The 21,270-nt window shown below is 41.2% G+C and overlaps 1 protein-coding gene across 1 annotated transcript in view; it reads left to right on the forward strand.

Moving 5' to 3' along the window:
- Positions 1-356: 356 nt before the first annotated feature.
- gfra2b (GDNF family receptor alpha 2b) overlaps positions 357-21,270 on the forward strand; it is a gene marked incomplete at both ends in the record, with an annotated part of 42,334 nt that continues 21,420 nt past the window's right edge. Inside the window, 4 exons of the mRNA XM_080847452.1 lie at positions 357-396; positions 1,316-1,630; positions 14,202-14,279; positions 18,860-19,247. Of these exons, the coding sequence (XP_080703578.1) occupies positions 357-396; positions 1,316-1,630; positions 14,202-14,279; positions 18,860-19,247 (821 nt within the window). The remainder of the gene's footprint in view (positions 397-1,315; positions 1,631-14,201; positions 14,280-18,859; positions 19,248-21,270) is intronic.

Consider the following 21,270-nt stretch of genomic DNA (forward strand, 5'->3'; position numbering starts at 1 on the left):
AGAGACGCTATTCAAATATCGACGTTAATAGGCTGATTCAGTGTTTGATTGTTCCAACTTTGAGCGTTAAATGGTTGTGATTTGTTATGTGTTGCGTTGGAAAATATTTGAATGAATTGCAAATTCAATAATTTTGTTTCAAATTTGAAATCTGGAGTATGATAATGGATTTCTAACTATTGTTCAGCATACTAACGGAGTCGTCGGTGTTGGACATGAACCTGTGGTGTGAAAATTGTGTCACTGGAACCACGCTGGATTTTTAACCGGGCAGCGCAGGAAATTACTCTAGTGATTCAACAGTGAAGGACATCTGGGATTTCTTTTCCGAGCTCGGAGTGCGCATTGGCTTTATCATGTTTTTACTTCATACTTTCACTGTCTTCTTCGTACTGGGTGAGTAGCCTATCCATCGGCAACTGTGACCGAATCCAACACATGTTTAGTAAAAATAGCAAGGTTATCCAAACTGTGGATTCACACAAATAACCACTTAAGACAATCATTGTCATTTCTTACAACGTTAACTCTGTGAAGGACACACATGTCTTAACATGTAGTTTGAATCTAGATATTAAACGAGTTATATTACGTTTTCTAAGAGTTCTTGTCGAATTTAGTAGGCTACCTGCGTGTCAGACTTCTGCGGTCAAAGGGACACGACGCAACAGAGGAAATGTTCGGAGAAAAGAGATCTGTGAGATGGTACTGAACAGGACGAATATCAAACCAACCACATTTTGTACGAGGGTTAAAAGTATTCCTTGTGGAACTACTCTTCATGCTCATGGTATTAATTCCAGCTGTCCGTGTTTTAGAAGAAAATACAGAGGCTGTGCTGAATGTACCTAAAAAGCTAACCTTTGTTGATATGTAGATCATTCTCTGATTTTAACTTTGTACTTAAACGGTTGGTTGAGAATATAATTTATTTTCAACACACATAGACTAATCAAAATGATGGACATAGAGGAGTGAGACAACATTATGTGTTATATCATTATATGGATAATACCAGTTGAAAATCCATGTGAGAGACATAAGAAAGGTGATTGTTTACGATCCACCTTTTAACGGGGTTCATGAGCCAACCATGACAAAATTGGTCAGTTCTTTTCTTTGAACATAGGTGTCGCTCTGGTTTAAACATTGGTGTAATACCAATTTTACAGTAATTGTGCAATATCATAAGATGTACCGAAAGTGGCACCAAACATTTTATTTGCAGTGTATTTTGTGTGAGTTTTCGACAATGTGACATAAAAGGCTAATCACTTCAACAAGATACTCAAACACAATCATGATCTTTACCCAGATGAACTTGTACATTCAGTGGCGAGCTCCTCGGCCTTGTCAGGGCTGGGGAGTCATGGCTGGCTGGCTCCCATGGACTGTGTACGGGCCAGCGAGATGTGCAACCAGAACTCTCAGTGCAGCTCGCGCTACCGCATCATGCGCCAGTGCCTGGTGGGAAAGGACCGGACCACCATGCTGGCCAACCGTGAGTGCCAGGCTGCACTGGAGGTGCTGCAGGACAATCCCCTATATGACTGCCGCTGCAAGCGTGGCATGAAGAAAGAACTGCAGTGCCTACAGAACTACTGGGGCATCCACATGGGCCTGACAGAAGGTAAGACAGGGCCAAGAGGAGTCCTATTAAAATACATTTTGATTGACTATCTGGAGAAAGTGTCCTTAATCCTACATAAGGGGGATATCTGCAATGTTGGAGGAGCAGCTTCTACTGTTGGTTCGCCATGCTTGAGGGTTCATGAGATCATATGTAGCATAAGTAGGGGAAAAACACCAGATGGAGGCTTTTTCACAGCAGATATGTAGACATTGTTTTAATGAAGGGGGGAGGGAGGGAGGGGGGGGGGTCAAGGGTTTAACCCACATTAAGGCAAACTGTTGGTAGAACATTCTGTCCCAGATAGGGGGCTTGCATTGTGCAGTGGTGTGGTAAAACTCCTCACTGTTGGTTTGCATGGCTCAGTCTTGAGGCCTTGCAAAATTGAATCATTCTGACAAATTGAGTGTATCATCACATACTTACTTTCTGCTGAGGTCAGTTGCCTTCTCGGGTGGACTCTGGCCTTTTGGCAAGGGTGTGTGTGTTTGAGAGTGTATGTGTGTGCGTTAGGGGGCAACTTGTTTGCTCTGCACAAGATTGCAGTCTGCTTTATCAAGGCAGTTCATCGTGAAGCGCTTAAACTTCTGGGACAGCCTTGGTAGTGCTTTGGCTTCAGGTAGAGTGGGAGAAAGAGCCATTGCAGGATTTAGGCACTGCAGCAAGGCAGGCTGAATTTCTTCCCATCAGCTTTAGCTTTTGACTGGGAAATCTAACAAAAAGGCCTTTTGATAAATGCATTCACAAAAAGAGAGAGTGAGAGAAAAAAAGAGAGAGTTTGTCAGGCCTGGCATTTCAATGAGGCCTCTTGACTTCTTGGGTCTGCTTGAGGCCTGCTCAAGGTGAAAATTGCATACCCCCTTTTGATGATAAGCTGTGTACTAAAAGAGCAAGCAACGCAGACAGTTCAAAGCATAGCACATGAGGCCATCATAAAATGTATTTATTGGAGAAGCACCTACATTATCCCCTTCATTAAAACCTAATTACAGCTAAATACGTGATAATGAACTGTAATGCTTTCTAATATCTAGGGTTCAAAGCGCACTATAGTATTTTCCTCTACAGCTGCTTTAAGATGCAGCCATGTTTGTGGCCTACATTTGCTTTTTTTGTTTCTCCGTTCTTTAGAAGCCATTTGTTGTGTCAACAATGCCTGAAAGATCCCAATTACTATAACTATAGGATGCACTTGAGTGCTTCAAAGGGACAACAACACAGCCAATATTAGAGATCAGTCAAACCCACCAAAAACACACACACAGTTGGCTCGTCTTACAATGATAGACTGTTCAACTGTTCGACTACTGTTTTCTGAGTGCCTTCCATCTCGCGAAAATAAAAGAGGGAGGAAAAGCCAAACAACATAAACGATTTGGTGCACACAGTCTTGAGACCACCCGGCTGAAATGAATGCATCCCTGCTCGAGCCTCTGGCCCACCATGCTTAGCACGAGGGGAATTAACAGCGAGACTGAAAAATGACTAGTCGTGGAGTCAGCCAGGGCTGGGAGCGGGTGTGCGGTTCGGGGGCTCGCCGTGCTGTGCCAAGAGAGAAGCTCCAGGCGAGAGCTGTCCCTCTCCATGGTGCTGAAACAGCATAATGCCTCCTCTCCCACATCGCCCCCACTCACCTCCCCATCGTACTGCCTCAATGCCTTGTCTGTGTAGGCAAAATCCCATTCTATCCTTAACACGGATAGCCATAGTTTTGGTAGAAGAAGCAGGATTTAAAAAAAACAAAGCACAAACACTCTAGAATCTCAATGTAGTGCGTCTACATAGAGTGCCTGAGTGCCTTAAAATCCACATGTAGTGGGGAAAAGCTCTACTGCCAGGTCCCCTGTTGGCTAGCACATGTTTGTGAGGTTTACATAGCTTCAGGGGGAAATGGGCACCTTGCGAGGCAGGTTGTCAGTTGGAGAGTAAAGTGGAAAAGGGTAGACATGACAACAACCCCCTAGATACCCTCAGAGAGCACAGACCAAACACCAATGTATCTGTGGGGCTGAATTGCACCAGAAAGAAAAATAAATGAGCTGTCTGGTCCACAGAGACTAGTATGCTGTTTGCACACATGTTTCCTCCCTAACACAAAGCCAAACAGAAGTATCCATTAACTGAGGAGGATTTTGATTGTGTTGACTTTAGAGAGTGCTCTGTGGTAAATGCACGACAGACATCCATGGACCTCATTAGCTTTCTGATGGCTTGTGTTAATGGATTCATAATGGAAGCAAACACTTGCAAAACATTTTATTTCCAGTAATAATTCAAACATGTCCTTTCCCTACTTTCCCATAAAGACTTACGCATCTTGCATCTTAGGTATTGGTTACAAATTAGCATGTAAGAGAAAAAAATAAAACATTAGGGCAAGGGTTGATATAAACAATTGATAAGAAAATTTCTAAATCATCTCACTGTATGTTTTACAGACATATGAATAGCGTCATTACATGTTATATCTCATGTTCTTTCCCTAATATCAGTGACAGCAGCCAGTGTTTGTATTTACCAAATACCACTGCAGTCATGGAACAGGCCAAATCTGTTTTCTTTCTTAGAAATATATATGAAAGTGAATGTTAATCTACTGCTTATTTCTTAAATCATTCAACGTGTACAACTAAGGCTTCTACATCCTCTTACATCATCAGGGATGGGGAAAACCCTGGGCTAGTCCTTAAGCACAAGACCTGCCACATCTAATTATAAAACAAGCCTAATCTCTCAGACTTTTATGAGCTCCCTGTAGAGGTGAACACAATATATGTTGTATAAAAGGAATATAGCTGAGTATTACATTTATCTTCTCTTAATGAGTTTAAAAAAAGAAAAATAAATAAATATGGCAGTTCTGTGAACAATGATTGATCATTTTAGCTGTTTTAGAAGGCAGGTCGTTTTTGATTCTAATATTTAAACATTGCAACTTCACATTGCAGTTGCACCATATACCCTGGCTAAAATGTGACATTTTTTGCATTTTACCTGAAGAGCCTAGTCGCCTAGTTGGGAGAAATGAGTTTTGCATTACAGCATGTTGTATCTCCTTCAATCAGACAGTGAGGCCAATTATGTAATTATTAACAAGCACTGCAGGCCCAACAGCCGTGTCCACAGCTTTGTAAATCTTTATTTCTGAGCTGTCTATGTTAATTAGGAGATTACATTTCACTTTTTGTGCTGCCATAAGATGTTCTCAACACGACTTGCAAGGCTTTGAGCACAGCTGCTTCTTGTTTTCTATTCTTGATGAAAGACTGTAATTTATTTATTTTTTGCTACAGGACCATCATTGGTCACTGTTATTATGATGTCTAGTGTACTGGGTATGCAGAGGAACATCTCGTTCGGCGTTGTAAAGGGATAGGTCATTACAAAACCAAACTAACACTATTTTCTTTGTATTTCAATGCATCTTTATGCTTTTGCCCCAGTAATATTGTATTATTATAAAGTTTGCTTTAAACCTAACAAAGTCACCTCAAATTGTTTCCAGATCTTCATGTTACATCCACAATGTAACATGGTTACTGGTAATTTGGGATATCGTGTGACATACTGCTGTATAAAAATGTATGCAAATGCACTACATAGCTGAAAGCTCTAGCTATTAATTAACAGCAATCTTGACATCCCTAATGGGCTATATTGAAGTATAACATTTTAAGCTCAGTGTGCATGGTCTGTAACGTGCCATGTCATCTTATAGAAGTTAGGAGAGTGGAAATGTTTTTGATTGGAGTATCACTAGTGAGTCAGCAGAGAGAAATAAATATATTATTTCCTTACTGTGGGGCCCTGAGATGGTCAGGGAGGGCATTCCACAGCCTTGGGGTAGCAGAGGAGAAAGCCCGGTCACCCATGGTGCAGAGCTTGGTTCTGGTGGCTTGAAGGGTGTTTGCGGATGCAGAACGGAGGGAGCGTGAGGAGGTCTGGGGGGAGAGGAGTTCCCTGAGGTAGGGGGGAGCATGTCCGTATAGGCATTTGTGGGTGAGGAGGGAGACCTTGGACTCTATTCTGAGTGGGACCGGGAGCCAGTGAAGTGCTTTCAGGGTGGGGGTGATGTGGTCGTGTTTACGCACCCTCATCAGGATCATGGCAGCGCTGTTCTGGATATATTGCAGTCTCTGTAAGTTCTTGCCAGGGATCCCAATGAGGAGTGCGTTACAGTAGTCCAGTCTGGAGGAGACAAAGGCGTGGACAAGCTTCTCTGCATCTGCCAGTGTGAGTGATGGACGGAGTTTGGCAATGTTCCTGAGGTGATGGAATGAAACCTTGCAGAGGTGTTTGATGTGGGTGTCATAGGTCAATTCAGCATCCATTTTAACACCCAGGTTGGTAACTGATTTGGAAAGAGAAATGTTTTGGCCAGAGAAGGTATTGCTAGTGATGGTGAAAGAGTGGAACTGAGGTGTGCCGACTAGTATGGCTTCCGTTTTCGAACTGTTCAGCTGTAGGAAGTTTACCTTCATCCACGCCTCAATCTCCTCCAAGCAGGTGGTCAGAGTGGATATGGCAGAGGTGCAGCATAAATATTCAGATTCTTCAAGAAGTAGCCCGTCTCTACCCATGTTGCTTTCATATGGAGTTAGAATAGTTTAAAAATTCATCAAACATCCCTTCATTTATTTGTGGATTTTTGACACTTTCCTGACGCAGCTTGATTCATAAGGACAGATTTCTTTTTTTTTTCAGCCAACCACATGAACGTTTATTCAGGGTTATGATTGAATGTGGCCACACTGCGTTGCATCTGCATAGTGTCCAGTTATGTGGATTACTACACCAAAACAGACATCAGCATACATCTGATTGTACAAAGAGGAATCCATGTTTGAATGGCGTCTGGTAGCTATTCACTAAGTGGGTATAAGGTGTTTAGCTTGTTAAACCCCTAGTCATATGCGATTGAACGAAATTAAAAGAATGGCCAAATCATCTGACCTGCCATCTCAAGCAAATTGCTTTCCAAAAGTAGAGCAGCTTCAGAGGGCACTCTAAACCAATGGGTCTAACTCAGCAAAATCCATTGCTATTTTAACCCGCCCGATGGGTGATAAGGACCAACCTGATGCTAACCTAGCCAACCTCACCCATTCAAGCAAACCATTTGGTGATCATGATGGTTTGTCGCTAGGAATTGCGTACATTAATCAGAAAGGTACTAGGTCGGGTTCATTTTGATGCCAGAGTCTTCTGCCACACCAGCAAAAGAGTCAGGAGCAGAAGAGGGGGAAAATACTGCGAAAAGATGCTCTTATATCTTGTATGTTTGAATGTGTTCATTTTTAAATACTGGAACATGAGCCTTCACAATGCATGCATACCAGTTTAACTAGCTAACACTAGCCAGCATTTAAGTTTGTGAGTGTGTGGTTACTGATTAGCACATATCGTTTGTTGAAAGGCTAGCCTTCACACCTGCTCCACATGTAACTCCACAAAGTATAGCATGACTTGTATCATTCCTTAACTCAACAAAGACACAGTTCAATTTCGTTAAGTGCAATATGTAATGGATATTGTTTTATAGTACCCTAGCCTTGGGGGGCGTAAACTCCTGTGAAATTAAAATTATACTCATAGTCACAGGTGGGGCCTTGGGGTGAGCTGCCCATTTCATGACGTCAGCATCGTCCTTGCAAGGTTCAAGGTTCAGGGTGATTTTGTGATTTTGAACAGAAGATGACGTGTTGAGCCATTTTATGGTTATGGTATTAAGCAGACACTTTTTTCCCCGCATGATTTACAAAATATTAGAAGACATTAGAAAAAATAGTGAATAAAAACAGGAAAAAGCAGTTGTAGAAAATAAGCCTAATGAAAACTAATCAAGAAACAATATAAGGTACCAATTCATAATAATAATAATAATAATATTAATAATAAAAACAACAATACCAAATACTAAAACTATGACTACAGAATAGGCCTCAATCAAATTAACTAATTAGACAGATGATAATTCAAAATGTGAGTTTTAAAGCATTTTTTAAATGTGCAAAGACCGTTGCTGGAAGGGACACCACTAGCTAGGTATCACCAATGACATTTTCACTATTTTATACAAATATAAATGTAGTCAATATTCAAGGTGCAATGTGTAGGATGTATGGGGAACTATTAGCAGCAATGGAATGTAGTGTTCATAATTGTGTTTTTATTTGTGCCTGAACTAGAATTTGTCTTTTTTTATTTGTACCCAAATATTTCAACATCAGCCCACAGATGCTGACAATTATTGGAAGTTATGTCTGACAACAACTATCATAGACCAACTTAATAATTTACAGTCCATGGAAGCTGTGACCAATAGTTTCACGACTGAGTAACTAAATACAATTTCTGAATATTCTAACTGGTTTCTAAAGTAATCTCATTTCACATATTATGGCTACTGCGGTTGTGGACGATCATTTTAGGGGTAGCTAGTGGCAGCTGACGGACACACATGCTTGGATAGAGAGGGGTGAGGGAGGGGAATTCAGTTGGTTGCAGTCTACAACCTCACCACTAGACGCTACTAAATCCTATCCACTGCACATTTAACACCAGCATTGATGTGTTTCCATCACAGCACAGCCAAATCATTTAGTTTACAGCCCCTAAAACACATTTAAGTGGGCAGTACCTCTTCAACTAAATATTATAAAACAGGTACACAGCAAAGTAAAGAATCTTAGGATAAGCAAAATATGTTATTTTGCAATTTCAAAAAGAATATCTAGTGATATTTATGATGATTGTAAATGTAAAGGTTTTTTATTGCTTTCTCGAGTATATCTACCATAAAACATTGTTTTGTATTTGGAAGGGAAGGGGAGGGCTAGTCTTATTCAATTCCAGCCAAAAAGAATCTGAAGAATGCCTGTCCAAAAGGCTACCAGGGTTTTCTACATTTTGCAAGCCTTGGATGAGACATAACATCATAACATCCTGTACCACAACAATTTCCTTCTGTTTATTCTTCTCCAATCCCCTTGGCAGTCACTAGATATTTGTAGGCCTAGGTTAAAGGATGTAAAGGAGGAAGCAGTAAAAGTGTGATTATTGGAATGTCAAGAAATATTGTTTTTTTATTTACAATGTATTAAGTGTGGTAGTATTGCATCAATCTAGTTATAAAAAGATTTACAAATATCCCACGAACAAACAGAATGTGATTTATAAATGTCCAAATATGCACACCCTGTTTAACAAATTCAAAACACATCTCTCAAACAAACACAATGTGCTTTTTCAAATGCTAGACCTGTCTATCAAAAATACAATGTGTTTGGCAAATAAAAATGCTACTCACAAACAAATTAAGGACAGTTCCGCAAATGTAAACAAAGAATGGAAATAAATAAATCCTTGTACGTATATATAATCTGTTGTACAAGTGCAACACATTCATATGACAGGAGAAGTGTAGGAACATGCCATAAACCTGTCATATACAGATTTTGGATTGTATTTCTTAGTACAGGAGTTACATTAGGACATTTTTGTAAATAATGCTTTCGGAGGATTACAAAAGTTATGCCAGAGAAATGGCATGCTATAGATTCTGAACACTCTGAGGTTGTTTTCTGTCTTAAGACAGATTTAAACTGTATGACAGGATAGCATAAAAAGACACAGTGCCAAACTCATTTGACCAAGTCATTAAAAGAGGTATAAAAGAGAGAAAGTGTGTTGCTGCCTCTGAACAGGCAGTGAAGGAAAGACCCACACAGTGGTGTGCATTTTTAAGAAGAATTGAGATTTTTCATTCATCAGAGTTAAAATATACACATTAATACTGTTCTGACCTTGTCCCTTCTCATTTACAATGACTTTAAATTGGAAGAGCAACTTTAAGAGCACCTTTGCTTTTTTGTAGGTATGCTGTTATTGCTTTTAGTTTATAAAGCCTTTATATTGATTACACATGAGTGCAAAAAAGATTCTTCTGAAGATATATTCAGAATTTCAGTGTTTTTTATTTTCTGACCTTGAGGGCAAAAGGGATTCTTTTAAAGATATATTCAGAATTTCAGTGTTTTGTATTATCTGTCCTTTTGCAAGACATTGTATTTGAAAAAGAAGTATTTTCATATTGACCTGATATAATCTCTGCTATGTTGATGGAAAAGTGAAGGGTTTCCATTTTGTCCTTCAATAAGGTTGACTATACAGTAGTAGATTAAAGGAGTTCCTACTTTCCTGCAATGTTTATGCAGTGCCCATTTGTATTACCCATATCACCAGAAACCTGGAACCTGAGAACCTCACAGTGTTATATTTTACATTTGAGATTATACATACCAAAACAAATAGGTCTAGTTAGTTGTGGCTCATTACATTTCATGCTTTCTAGAGATAACAGAGATATGGTGTTTTGTTGGCCGTTAGACCAGATTGAAAGAGAGCAAGACCAGGGCTCCATAGCTAAAAAACAATCGAAGTTTGAACACAAATTATATTCTTGTAGTAAAGGGTGCCATAGAGAGAAGACACAAAGGTTTACTTTGCTAGAGATGAAACATAATGAAACAACAGCACTTTTAGCCCCTTACAAGAGGCAAGGAGAGCCCCTCAAAACAGGTTCACATAACAGTTTATGCGACAGATTTTGACAGAACAACCAAGATATTTGTATTCAATCCATTTGGCTAGCGCGTCAGTCTGGTGATGTTTAAAAGAGATTCATAACATCCAGTTATACTCCAAAACATAAGGAAGTCTTACATGTTTGTTATTTCTCATAATTGTAACAAGGCGTGAGGTCTAGTATGGAACAGTTGCATCAACTGGTCTTAGTTGGCATGATATTGTTTGAGCATACGACTCTGCAGATATCATAGAACAGTCATTAAGGAGTACATAAAGAGGCCCAAATGCTTGGCCTACCTGAATATTGAAATAATGGCTAGGCAGACCTACTTGTGAGGAAGGGCCGGTGGAACTCCACAGGTGGTAGCCCAAAAGTACAATTATGCAGCTTCTAAAAGTGTTCTATTCAAAATATAATTTTTTCAAGGATTTTTATTTTTCAGTTGATCTGTATATTATATCCCTCTCTTAAAACTATATTTTTTTAGATTTGAACATTGGAGAAGTGAATCACACATTTTTGAAGGATGTTTAATCAAAGGTTATTGTGCCTCTCCCCTCCTCTGAGCTTTAATTAAAGAGGCTTCTAGGTATAGGGACAGAAACGCACAGAATTAATTAGCTATTGTGCACCTGACAAATTGTGAAACAAAACCATCCTCTCTGCTGCCAAGTTATTTGGTATTTCAGGCTCAATGAATGATGCCGTGGCCCTGCAGCAGATTCATTTGGCTCTACAGAGTCAATGCATCAGACAATTGCCTACTAATTGCATTCTTTGATTTCAAAAAGAAAAGCAGCACATGGAGAGTTAAAGCCCTTACCTGCTTACTGCAGAAGAAATTATTGCGGTTGTCTCCAGACAGTTTTGCGGGACTGAAAATATTTGGGAACAAGCTCTCAACATGAATTACACCATAATTAGCTGCTTTCCCTCTGTAGTCAGTGATTTTGATTGAAACCTCCAATAAGTCTTCCACTACACTGACTCTTCATGTGTGCACAACATCAAATTAAGTTCTGCGACCCTTGCTCCTGTGGAATGAACGCTTACCCTGTGTGCCAACAAATGAAAAGCAGACACAATTTCTTTTGCTCAGAGACATCACAGTGTGTGTATTACAAAAGATAAATATTTCAAAGAAATGACCATGATATAGGCGGTACCTTTTTTCATCTCGTGGCTACGTTCTTGTGTAATTGACTTTCTTGGCGAAAAGCAATTTCATCAGCAAATTTGTAAATGTACATGTTCTATTGGACGGCTCGTTACTTTGATTGCTGATGGCTGCCTCTCTCAGGTGCGTGGGAGGAGAAGAGAGAGACCGGTGCACAGATGCGTTCTACCTTTGCTGGGGCGGTCCATTCTGCTTTTTAATGGTGATAATAACAGACCTTGGATTATACACCCCACAACTCATAGAGGAGAACAAAAGCTTCTTATTTTAAATGTGTGTATGTGTGTGGGTAAGGGACGGTAAATCAGTCTCATCCGCCGACACACTGTTTCACCCACCTGATGTGTTAGGGACTGTGCATTAAGTCGAATAAAAAGGGGAGCAAACAGCATTTTAGAACCAAAGGCACGTACGAAATTATTGAATGGCCTCATATTTGACGACGTTTTCTTTTTAATCAATTATGTTTTCTCCTCATTTAAATAATAGGTCTGATAATAATGGAGATTTTATTTTGGAGTACAACTAATGGAGAGGAGGACTCAGGTAGTTGTAAGCAAAATGCCTAGTTATTTCAAGATTTGGCAAACATTTTGAGACCTACAATGCCCATAAATGTTATGTACAGTTGCTTTGTAGTAAGAGCAGGGCTGTAGAGCACAACAGATTTATTTATGGAAGGGAGAGAGTATGCAGAACAGAAAAAGGGAAATGTGCGAAGGACAGTTAGCAGAAGAAAGAATGCTAGTTTTCTTGGCAACCCAAGTTTATGACTAAATCTGTTACCATGGGTTTTGGTTTAGCCATGGATTCAGCACAGAAAAAGAACCACAAACGATGTTTGGAATTGGTTGGCAATAGAAGACTCTTGATCTAAAAGGCGTTTGCCCTCAGGCTCTGAGATATGCGCTGTGAAAGATGAACAATCACTAGCATGCATATGATGTGTGTGTGTGTGTGTGTGTGTGTGTGTGTGTGTGTGTGTGTGTGTGTGTGTGTGTGTGTGTGTGTGTGTGTGAGCCAGAGAAAAAGGGAGGAAGGGAGTACAGACTCATTGAGAGGTTAATTAGAAATTATTCCAACAATATTGTCAGAGGTAATTAAAAGGCACACAAAGACAGCACAGGAATGCAGCAGCACACTTAGTTAAGCTGGTGGGACTGCAGTGGGAGAGTTCACTGACGCTGACGTGCATGAAGCCATGCCTCAAATTCAAAATAGGAGCTTTTTTTTCTCTCGCGGCCTGTATCCATCTGTCTCTCCGTCACATCGAGATGTGAATTGCAGGCGAATGAGAAGACACAAACAGCATCCCTGTTCCACAGGGGTCCATTACGGACGTTCTCTCCACAAGATGAGAATTGACACAAGGGGCACACAAGGCAACCGATCTTGTATTCGAAGGAATAAAGCCTTCAGCTCAACTTTTTGTATTCAAAAGCCCAAGTTCCCAGGCTTTTAGGCAAAATGTGTATTTAGAAAAATTTGGCTCAGGTGGATTGCAACATTTGCCTGTGAAATGTGAAATATCAGCAAAAGATACATCTCTGTTAGTACATCTCTAGTCACTAGGTCCCTATTAGAACATGTTTGGCAAGATGATTTAAGCAGATGCCCCCCCCCCCTCCCCGTCAAAGGGGTGCTGTATGACAGAGATTATCAAAGGCTGACTGCTTTCACCTCAGCTGAGAAATATCTATGATGCATCAGCCTCCTTTTTGTGGGGGGGGGGGGGGGGGGGACAAAGGTATCTTCTGAGATTTTCCTCTCAGGGAATGTTGAGAAATTCTCTGTTGAGACAGTGACAGCGAGCAGCATAGGGGGATTACGCCGACACCAGCTTAACTCATTGAGGAATGGTGAGGGGAGGAATCACATTAAGGTGGCCATGCTGTGGAATTGATAGCACCAAGCGGCAGTGACACACGCCGATAAACCCTTGATCCGGGATCATCCCGTGAAAAAGAGGTCCCAGCTGGAGGTGGTTTTGGGATGCTCACAAAGATGCTGAGGAGACTAAAAGGTGGCATGCCCAGCCGGGAGAGAGCTGGAGAACAGGGATGGGAGAACCTTAATGATGGCAGACGCTACATGGGGGAGCTGTGCAATAGCACTAGAAGAGATGCACAAGCCATCGGTGGCAGAGGACTGTCCCCGGTTCCCCCCTGAACAAGCTGAGCCCACAGCCACCCGGAACGTCCTCATTCACACTCACTGGCTTTATGACTAATTCGTCAGTTATCACCCCCGAAGGACATGTTTACATAACTTGATGAAACTCTCCTAGTCTGGGCAGTCAAAGCTCTGGTGCTCACAGTCATAATTAGCGCTGTGCACGGCACTGACTGTGTTTCAAATAGATGGCCAGTTTTTCTTGGCATCAAGGGTCACATCTGTCAAAACTATGTTTTGTCAGTGTTATGTCTTCCAATTTTACAAGGGGGGATTTATTGCATTTGTTACGCCACCAACATCTGTCGGACAACCCGTTCTAAAGCTGTGTGTGCCCTTTGTGCAGGGGGTAGAATGCAGGGGTTAGAAGTAATAGTCTCTCTGGAGAAATGCAGTTCAGAATGCAAAAGGAGGTCGAGAGTGAGGGGACAGACATGCAGCTGACATGATACCACAATCCCAATTTGACGACTGGCTTTTCTCTCATACGCAATGTAAACATTACCTTAGAAGTGGACGGGTGTACAAAAACATGTCTGGCAGGTTTCTTCAGTGAGCCTGCTCTAAATGTCTTGATTAAAAAAACCTGTAGGATTATACGTTTCCAACGTCCTTCTCCTTTTCATTTTCAGATGAAGAGTTTTACGAGACGTCACCTTATGAGCCCCTGCATCCCTCAGATGAATTCAGACTTGCCTCCATCATTTCAGGTAAGACTACTGGCAACTGTCTAATTATGTCTGTCCTTCAGTATAAAAAGGTGCAGTGAGCATGCAGAACTCACAGTGCCTGGCGTGTCGGGTCCAGTGTTCTGGGCCTACTGAAGGTTAGCGCTGTCCTCCGTAGTGTGTGTGTGTTTATCTGTCGCTCGCATCAGACGGAGCAGAGCATTCTGTAATTGGATGCTTTTGATATAGAGAGAGCAGAGTTGGAGACAGTGAGGTGTGTGGTGCTTTGGGATTTCACAGAACACTTCACTTCGTCATTGTGAAGGATGAAGATTTCATTTCCACTGCAGAAAGGAACTCTTAAGATAACTGTGTTCTGGAATGAATGGAACTTTTGAGGACTCTTGTGCCTTTGTTTTACATGGATGATTACTGGAAGTGCAACAACAGAAGAGGGGAGTTGCAGCATTAGGTGACTGTCAATAAGTGATAATGCTTTGATCATAACCTTTGCCGGTCATGTGTTAGGTGTCTTGGTAACGTTAAACGGTGGCAGGCTATGGTCATTCTAATGACAATTCTGTGCTATTTTTCCAAAGCATGAATTATGGATGACTGCTTTTAAACACAGAGGGGTGAGTTACAAATGAATCTTTAAGAAAGAGAAGAAACACCCTCCTCCTCCCCCTCATCATTACCTCTGAACAGATTGCATTTTCTGTCCCCATGTGAGCACAAAGAGATAGTGTCATAGGGATCAGGGTTATTGTGACATCAAGAGATGGAGGCGTCCCACTGTGGTTGGCTGAGGTCTCAGGTGAAAGGAGGTTACAGATATGAAAAAAAAGAAAAACATGCTTTGCTCCCTTCCTGATTGGGAAGAACAAAAGGTATCCGCTGTCCTGTCACGGAAAGCTATTTTCTTTCCAATTTCCTTATGCGACAGTTCACATTTCTCATTATTTAAAGTACTCTACAGGTAAGCTGTTGCCTTATGGAAGACAGATGAGGTTGAAATGTGGATCCCCTCCCCCCGCCCAAGAATAGGAGAAAAGATTGGTTGCTGATGCCTTGGCTTTTTTCTCGTGGTCTTTTGGTGTGCGTAATGTGTATATCTGACGTATATTTCTTACCCATCAAAGTTATTTCACAACAACAACAAATGAAGCTTTGCTTTAAGAGGCTGCTGTAATTTCTTGCAGAGTACAGTTTATTTTATGGGTCATTTCATTAAATGAAAACACTTCAGCCACAATTAATGATTTAGTTGAACTTATTTGACCATATCTATGCACAGCTCCTTTTTCCCATCAGTGCCATGCACACATTAATAAGTGGCCAAAAATATTAAATAAAATACACTCTCCTTCCAACACCCTTAGTTTTTTTAAATGTCAATTACCCCCCAACGCATAGAGCATTTACAGAGCTGTGAAATGAAATGTGAACCTCTAAATGGTTTTTCTGCTTACACTCAGGAGATTGTTAGCATGGGACAACAAACTCTATTGAGACTGAACAATCCTGTTTCAAACACCAAGCATTGTTGGTGCATTAGGAGGACTGAATTCAGTATTTATAAACTACTTTGCACAGTATCATTTTTACAAGTCATTTTCTTTTGTTTTAGACTGAATATATTTAAATATACAATATTTACTTCAAAATGCAACCTTTAGGAAATCCTATATCTGTTAGACGCTTGAGCCACGCTTCACTGTCAGTTAACAAACTGTAGCATTACTTTAAAGATTGTAGCTGAGTGTAAGGGTTAAGAGACACCTTACCAGTTTAAGCCATTTCAAATCCCCAAAGCATTTGGCCATGCAGTGCAGGATAGCACATCTCTGAATTATTTCATGCCAACAAAGTAGAGTCAGGCCCCGATTATCCTCCATTACCGGTCATTTTCAATGGATGGACCTCTGGTTGGGTGCTGTTTGAAGTTGTTCACTCGAGCTTGTTCAGTCCCTCTTACCAATAAATTGCCAATGAAGTTGAATCAGTTGCATGATAGCCCGATGCAGAGCAGTCTTCCGGAGAGAATAGGGAGATAAGAGGATAATAGAAAGGGACTTTTAAAGAACAGCGGCACAAGAGAGAGAGGAGTGGAACATTAAAGGGTGTTTTAGACAAGAGTGTTTCAAATCGATTACGCCGGGAAAAAACTTCACTGATAGTGGATCTTGAAAGATTGTTTACTGTTAGTGATAGCAGAGGAATTCAAAAAAGGAATTATGTCAAAGGCTAAGATATTTGAAAAGGATTAGAGTTGTGTGAAATTTGTTGTTATGAAGAGTTATTTTAGGTAGTAGCTTTCAGGACTAACATTTGGCCTTTCCTGTTCAAAAAGTGTAACTTAATATATTGTTTTTTTATCTTTATATCTGAAAAAACACAAGGGAGTGAATGGATATGATTGTCAGCATATGTACGGTCCTTGACCTTGGAACCGCAAGTAGTATATTCCATTTAAAAGGTCAATCAGAGAATAATGTCTCTCCCTGCTAATAAGCAATTGACAAAACGTAGTCTTGATTTGACACCTGTATTTTTTTCCCCTCCCTATAAGCATATCAGCAGAAGAATCATACAGTGTCTTTCAGATTGAGACTGTGCTGGAATTTACTACTCGTAGGCACTAGAGATGGGAGTCGCCAAAACATTTCTTACAGCCATATTTAGCAATCTTCAGTTAGAGATTCCAAACCCCATTGTGGCCATGCAGCAGATGTTCAGACCAGTAGTGATCCCATAGTGAGTTCATAGTAGATTATTCTTCCGTTTTTTATTTTTGTTTAAAAGTACAGAAGTGGTGCGTACAAATAAGTTACTACTCAGATATCTTTATAGGTTTGGACATATACATCATGTCTTGTATGTGCCCATCAAAAATGTACAACAGATACAGTTTTTCAGAATTAGGTCTGTTAAAAAAAAAACATAATTTGGTTAGTCTCCGTAGTGATAATGAGCACACAATGGTTTTCATTTTGTAACAATAGCATTAAATGGTAGAGGATTCAACAATGGCTTCAGTGCAAGGTGCTGTTTGCCAGTTTAACAATCTGTAAATAGGTACACACTCCACTTACATGACCTTACCAAAGCTGGTGCCGCCACGAGATCTGTTTTGAAACCCCATTGCTTGATACCCTCCGCTTAAATAAAACATGTGTGAGAGCGCCGCAGGGAAGGGCTTTGAGCTCTAGATACTGTAAAACCTTGTCTGTCAGGAAAATAACAAGGTAGTCCTGGCTCACAGCTAATTGGCCATTGCACACATGTACACAAAGAATATTTATCAGTCTTGCCGGTTTGGGTTGGGCCCAGGGCATTGCAGCCCCCCTCAAAACAATTTTGCCCCTCAGTTTTGCTGTGTGTTTTTAGCGAAGGTTCGCAATGAGGTAATGAGCAGTGGAAGAGCAGATGAAAACTCTGGGCAGTATGCCGATGGGTGCGAGGGTTAAGACTTCTTAACAAGCATAGACAAGTTTGATTAAATCAGAACCTTGGCATGCACACTCATTACAGATAACAGTCCCACTGCTGAAGTCTCATCCTGATTTAATCCATGGCTTTTCCTTCCTCTGGAATGAGGGCAGCTCAGAGGAGAAGTAGCGAGAAAGGAAATAAGGCTACATAAGATTAGGGCAGATTTCACTGGGTCTGAAAGGAAGTTTGACTAATGAACTATAATCGCCTGAAGTAATCACACTTGATGTGTTCTCACCTTATTAAGTCGACAGCATTCACAAGAGCAAGCAGGTCAAGTCGTGCTGCGTCAACTACACTGAAAGCGAGAAATATACCTCCAGGTTATTTTTTATTAAACTGAAAAAAACTGTCTGTGAAACACAGGAATGAGCCTTCATAAACAGTCTTTATTTAAATTAGCATCCTTCTTTGGAATAAATTAAAAGGACATGCAGTTCATACATGATGTGAAAAACAACCTTTACTTTCTTCACAATAAATGGAAAAAGGCTGTTAGAAGCACAAATGCTGACAACAAAGCATGGTGTCCTTGGCTTCCCGAGAAAAAGGGCCTCTTAGAACACAAACACTCTCATACCAAACAGGAGTGAAAGGTCAGGACATGGATTTAAGAAGAGAGGAGCGGAGATGGAAGAGGAGCCAGCAAAGAAATACTAATGCTGATGAAATCCTTTTGGTCTTGACACAGTATGGTTTGTTTCAATGAAGTTACTAAGACAGTTTAAACACTTTGATCCATATAAAATGCAGCAATCTCGACCCAATCTGCTCAGCAGTTAGCATTAGCTGAATCATAGGCAATGTGGTCATAGAAACAAATTATATCTTTGAAGCTGTGTTGCTTTTATCAAAGACAGCTCTTAATGTTTTTAATCAATTTTAATTTCAAAGGAATTATGTTCTTTGTTAAAGCAACATTTTGTTGAGCCAAACCATATTAGACAAAATGCTAACAATATTAGACAGCACAAGCCAGCAAACCAGTCTGTCGTGTAGTCTCACATCATCTGTGTGTTGTGTTCTACTTCCATTTATGTGAGACTTTCTTTTCCCAGAGATATGTGATTTGCATTTCTCCCAACCCTCCATAACCCCTACATACATGTGCTTCCCTCCTTTTGCAGCCATAGACTCAGCCACAACCAAGGGCAACCTGTGTTTGGACACGGGTAGCCCTTGCAACCCCTGCCTGGACGCGGCTAAGGCCTGCAACCTGAACGACACCTGCAAGCGGCAGCGCTCCATGTACATCACCGCCTGCCACAATAAAGGCTCGCCCATCCAGCAGCCGCAGGAGCCCTGCAACCGCAAGCGCTGCCACAAGGCCCTGCGCCAGTTCTTTGAGCGCGTGCAGTCCGAGTTCAGCTACCCACTGCTCTTCTGCGCCTGTCGTGACACGGCCTGCGCAGAGCGCCGCAGGCAGACGATCGTTCCGTCCTGCTCCTTCGATGAGAAAACCCGGCCCAACTGCCTGGAGCTACGCAGGACCTGCCGCTCAGACCCTCTCTGCAGGTAACACTCACCCAGCCAAACCGACAGCTTCCCAGGTATCATGCCTCCCCGATCTCTGCAAAAAAAACAGGTCCATCTTTGGATGAAAGGTACATCCCTGAAGACATGGAGAAATATTAAGCAAAATTCTTTTAAAATGATATCAAGTGCAAAGGGAGGCACTTGAACATTGTGAGTTGGGTAATGTTAAAAAAGAAAGATGCTTTGGGTAATGGTCCTGGTGGAGGCTAATCAGTTGGACTTGGGGACCAGCTGAGTCACCGTCTGGAGTTAGCGCTTCCTCCCTACCCATAAGGTCATGTGTCACTCATCCCCCCGTGGTCCTATAATAATTACCCAGTCCTTCATGAAGTCAAAAGAAAAACAGTTCTGAATGTCAGCAGAATTATTCATGGGAGTTAAGCATTACACCAGCATACTAAATCTTTTCCAGTGAAGTTTTTAAATGATTTTCACGACTTGAGAGGTGTTGCAACTTAAGGAAAATGTCATTGTGCCTCACAGAGACACCTTCTCCGCATGTTAAAGGAAGACAAAATGTCACTGGATTGACTACACACAAAGGCCATTTCACTCCACCTCCAAACCTACTTTGTTCAATTACCAGAGAGAAATCATCACAAATCCCTCAAGGCCATATTGACTGTGATTGTTTTTCTCTTAGACGCGTCTAACTTGGCTGATGGCACAATGACTAGGTGCGACTAATAAAGCCCCAATTTATGAAGGGAGATTATTCAACAGGTGTTGTAATGTTAGTCACCATTAAGTCACTTGTGTCTAAATGACTTGGATAGTTGGATGCACTATGATTACTTGAGTTTGCTCAACAGGACATACAAGAACATTGTCCCAGTAAATAGAATGAGTGCCCATGTAGCAGGTGATTGAATTTGAACACTGAACATCATCAGCCAAGTTAGACGTGGCCAGCTAAACAGGTTATCATAATTTGTAAATTGCACTGATCACCACTGTGTAGCTGTGTTTAAGTGTTTAATGTGTTGACCAGAAAAACACAGGCTAAACATCCTTTGTAAATAGGGCCCTCAGTGGTTTACCCTGTAGGAGTAAGCTGGTCTGGATGGGTCAATGTTGGCTGCTATGAAATTGTGTGGGTAGGATTTGAGGACATTCTGTGTAAATGGCCTTGAAACCAACTAGTTTTTCACGAGATGCCTAATGCCAGAGACAAATCGCCTAACATTTATCTGCACTGGTATGCCCTCTTATAAATGTCCTCACTGCGACTAACAAGTCTACATATTTAGCTTCTTTCTTAATTTCAAGAGTCATGCCAACTACATCATGAAGTAAATCAAATAAACTGGGAATCCCGTATCCTGAATACAAAACCAAATTAGATCACAATATGTTGTTATAATGTGCGGCAGGACTTGAAGTTGTCTGCCAGCCCTCTGTCCCTCTCAAGGGGATGTAATACACCGTGATTTAGCCGTTAGGTAAGGTTGTCTTGTTTGTACACATGTAGTGTTGTGTCACCCAAAAAATCATCACTCAGAGGCCACTCTCCTAATTATAGACAGGGCAGTGAAGGGTTGGCCTGAATGTCCTCATATAGGGTGTGATTGATGGCCAGCAGTGAGAGTCTGTGCTGTGTGCTTGGCCAACCCTGCTGGGTTGAGTACTCCATCAGTCTGCCACAGACCTCCAGGCATCACCTTGCTCTTGCCCACTGTGGGAAACTGGAGGACATCCAATAGAATGGGCCAGGCATAGCCATCCTGCCAGGCATGGAAGTCCCTGCTAATGTGCGCTATTTAACCCTGACCCAACCACGGCGACTCTCAATGGCCCACGTCAACTAGGAGAGAATGACTGTCCACACCTGAAATAAGGGAAATTATTGGAGTGACACTGAAGATGGAGAAAGTTTGCGGTTAATGAAAGTGTATTTCAAAGCAAAGCAATAACAATTACAAAATGGATGCACAGCCAGCCTCTGTGGTAGTCCTCCTATTCAGAGGGGATTATGGTATTAGTTTATTTACAGTATAGAGTC

Source organism: Sprattus sprattus (genome assembly GCF_963457725.1).
Source record: "Sprattus sprattus genome assembly, chromosome: 11".
Lineage (NCBI taxonomy): Eukaryota > Metazoa > Chordata > Actinopteri > Clupeiformes > Clupeidae > Sprattus > Sprattus sprattus.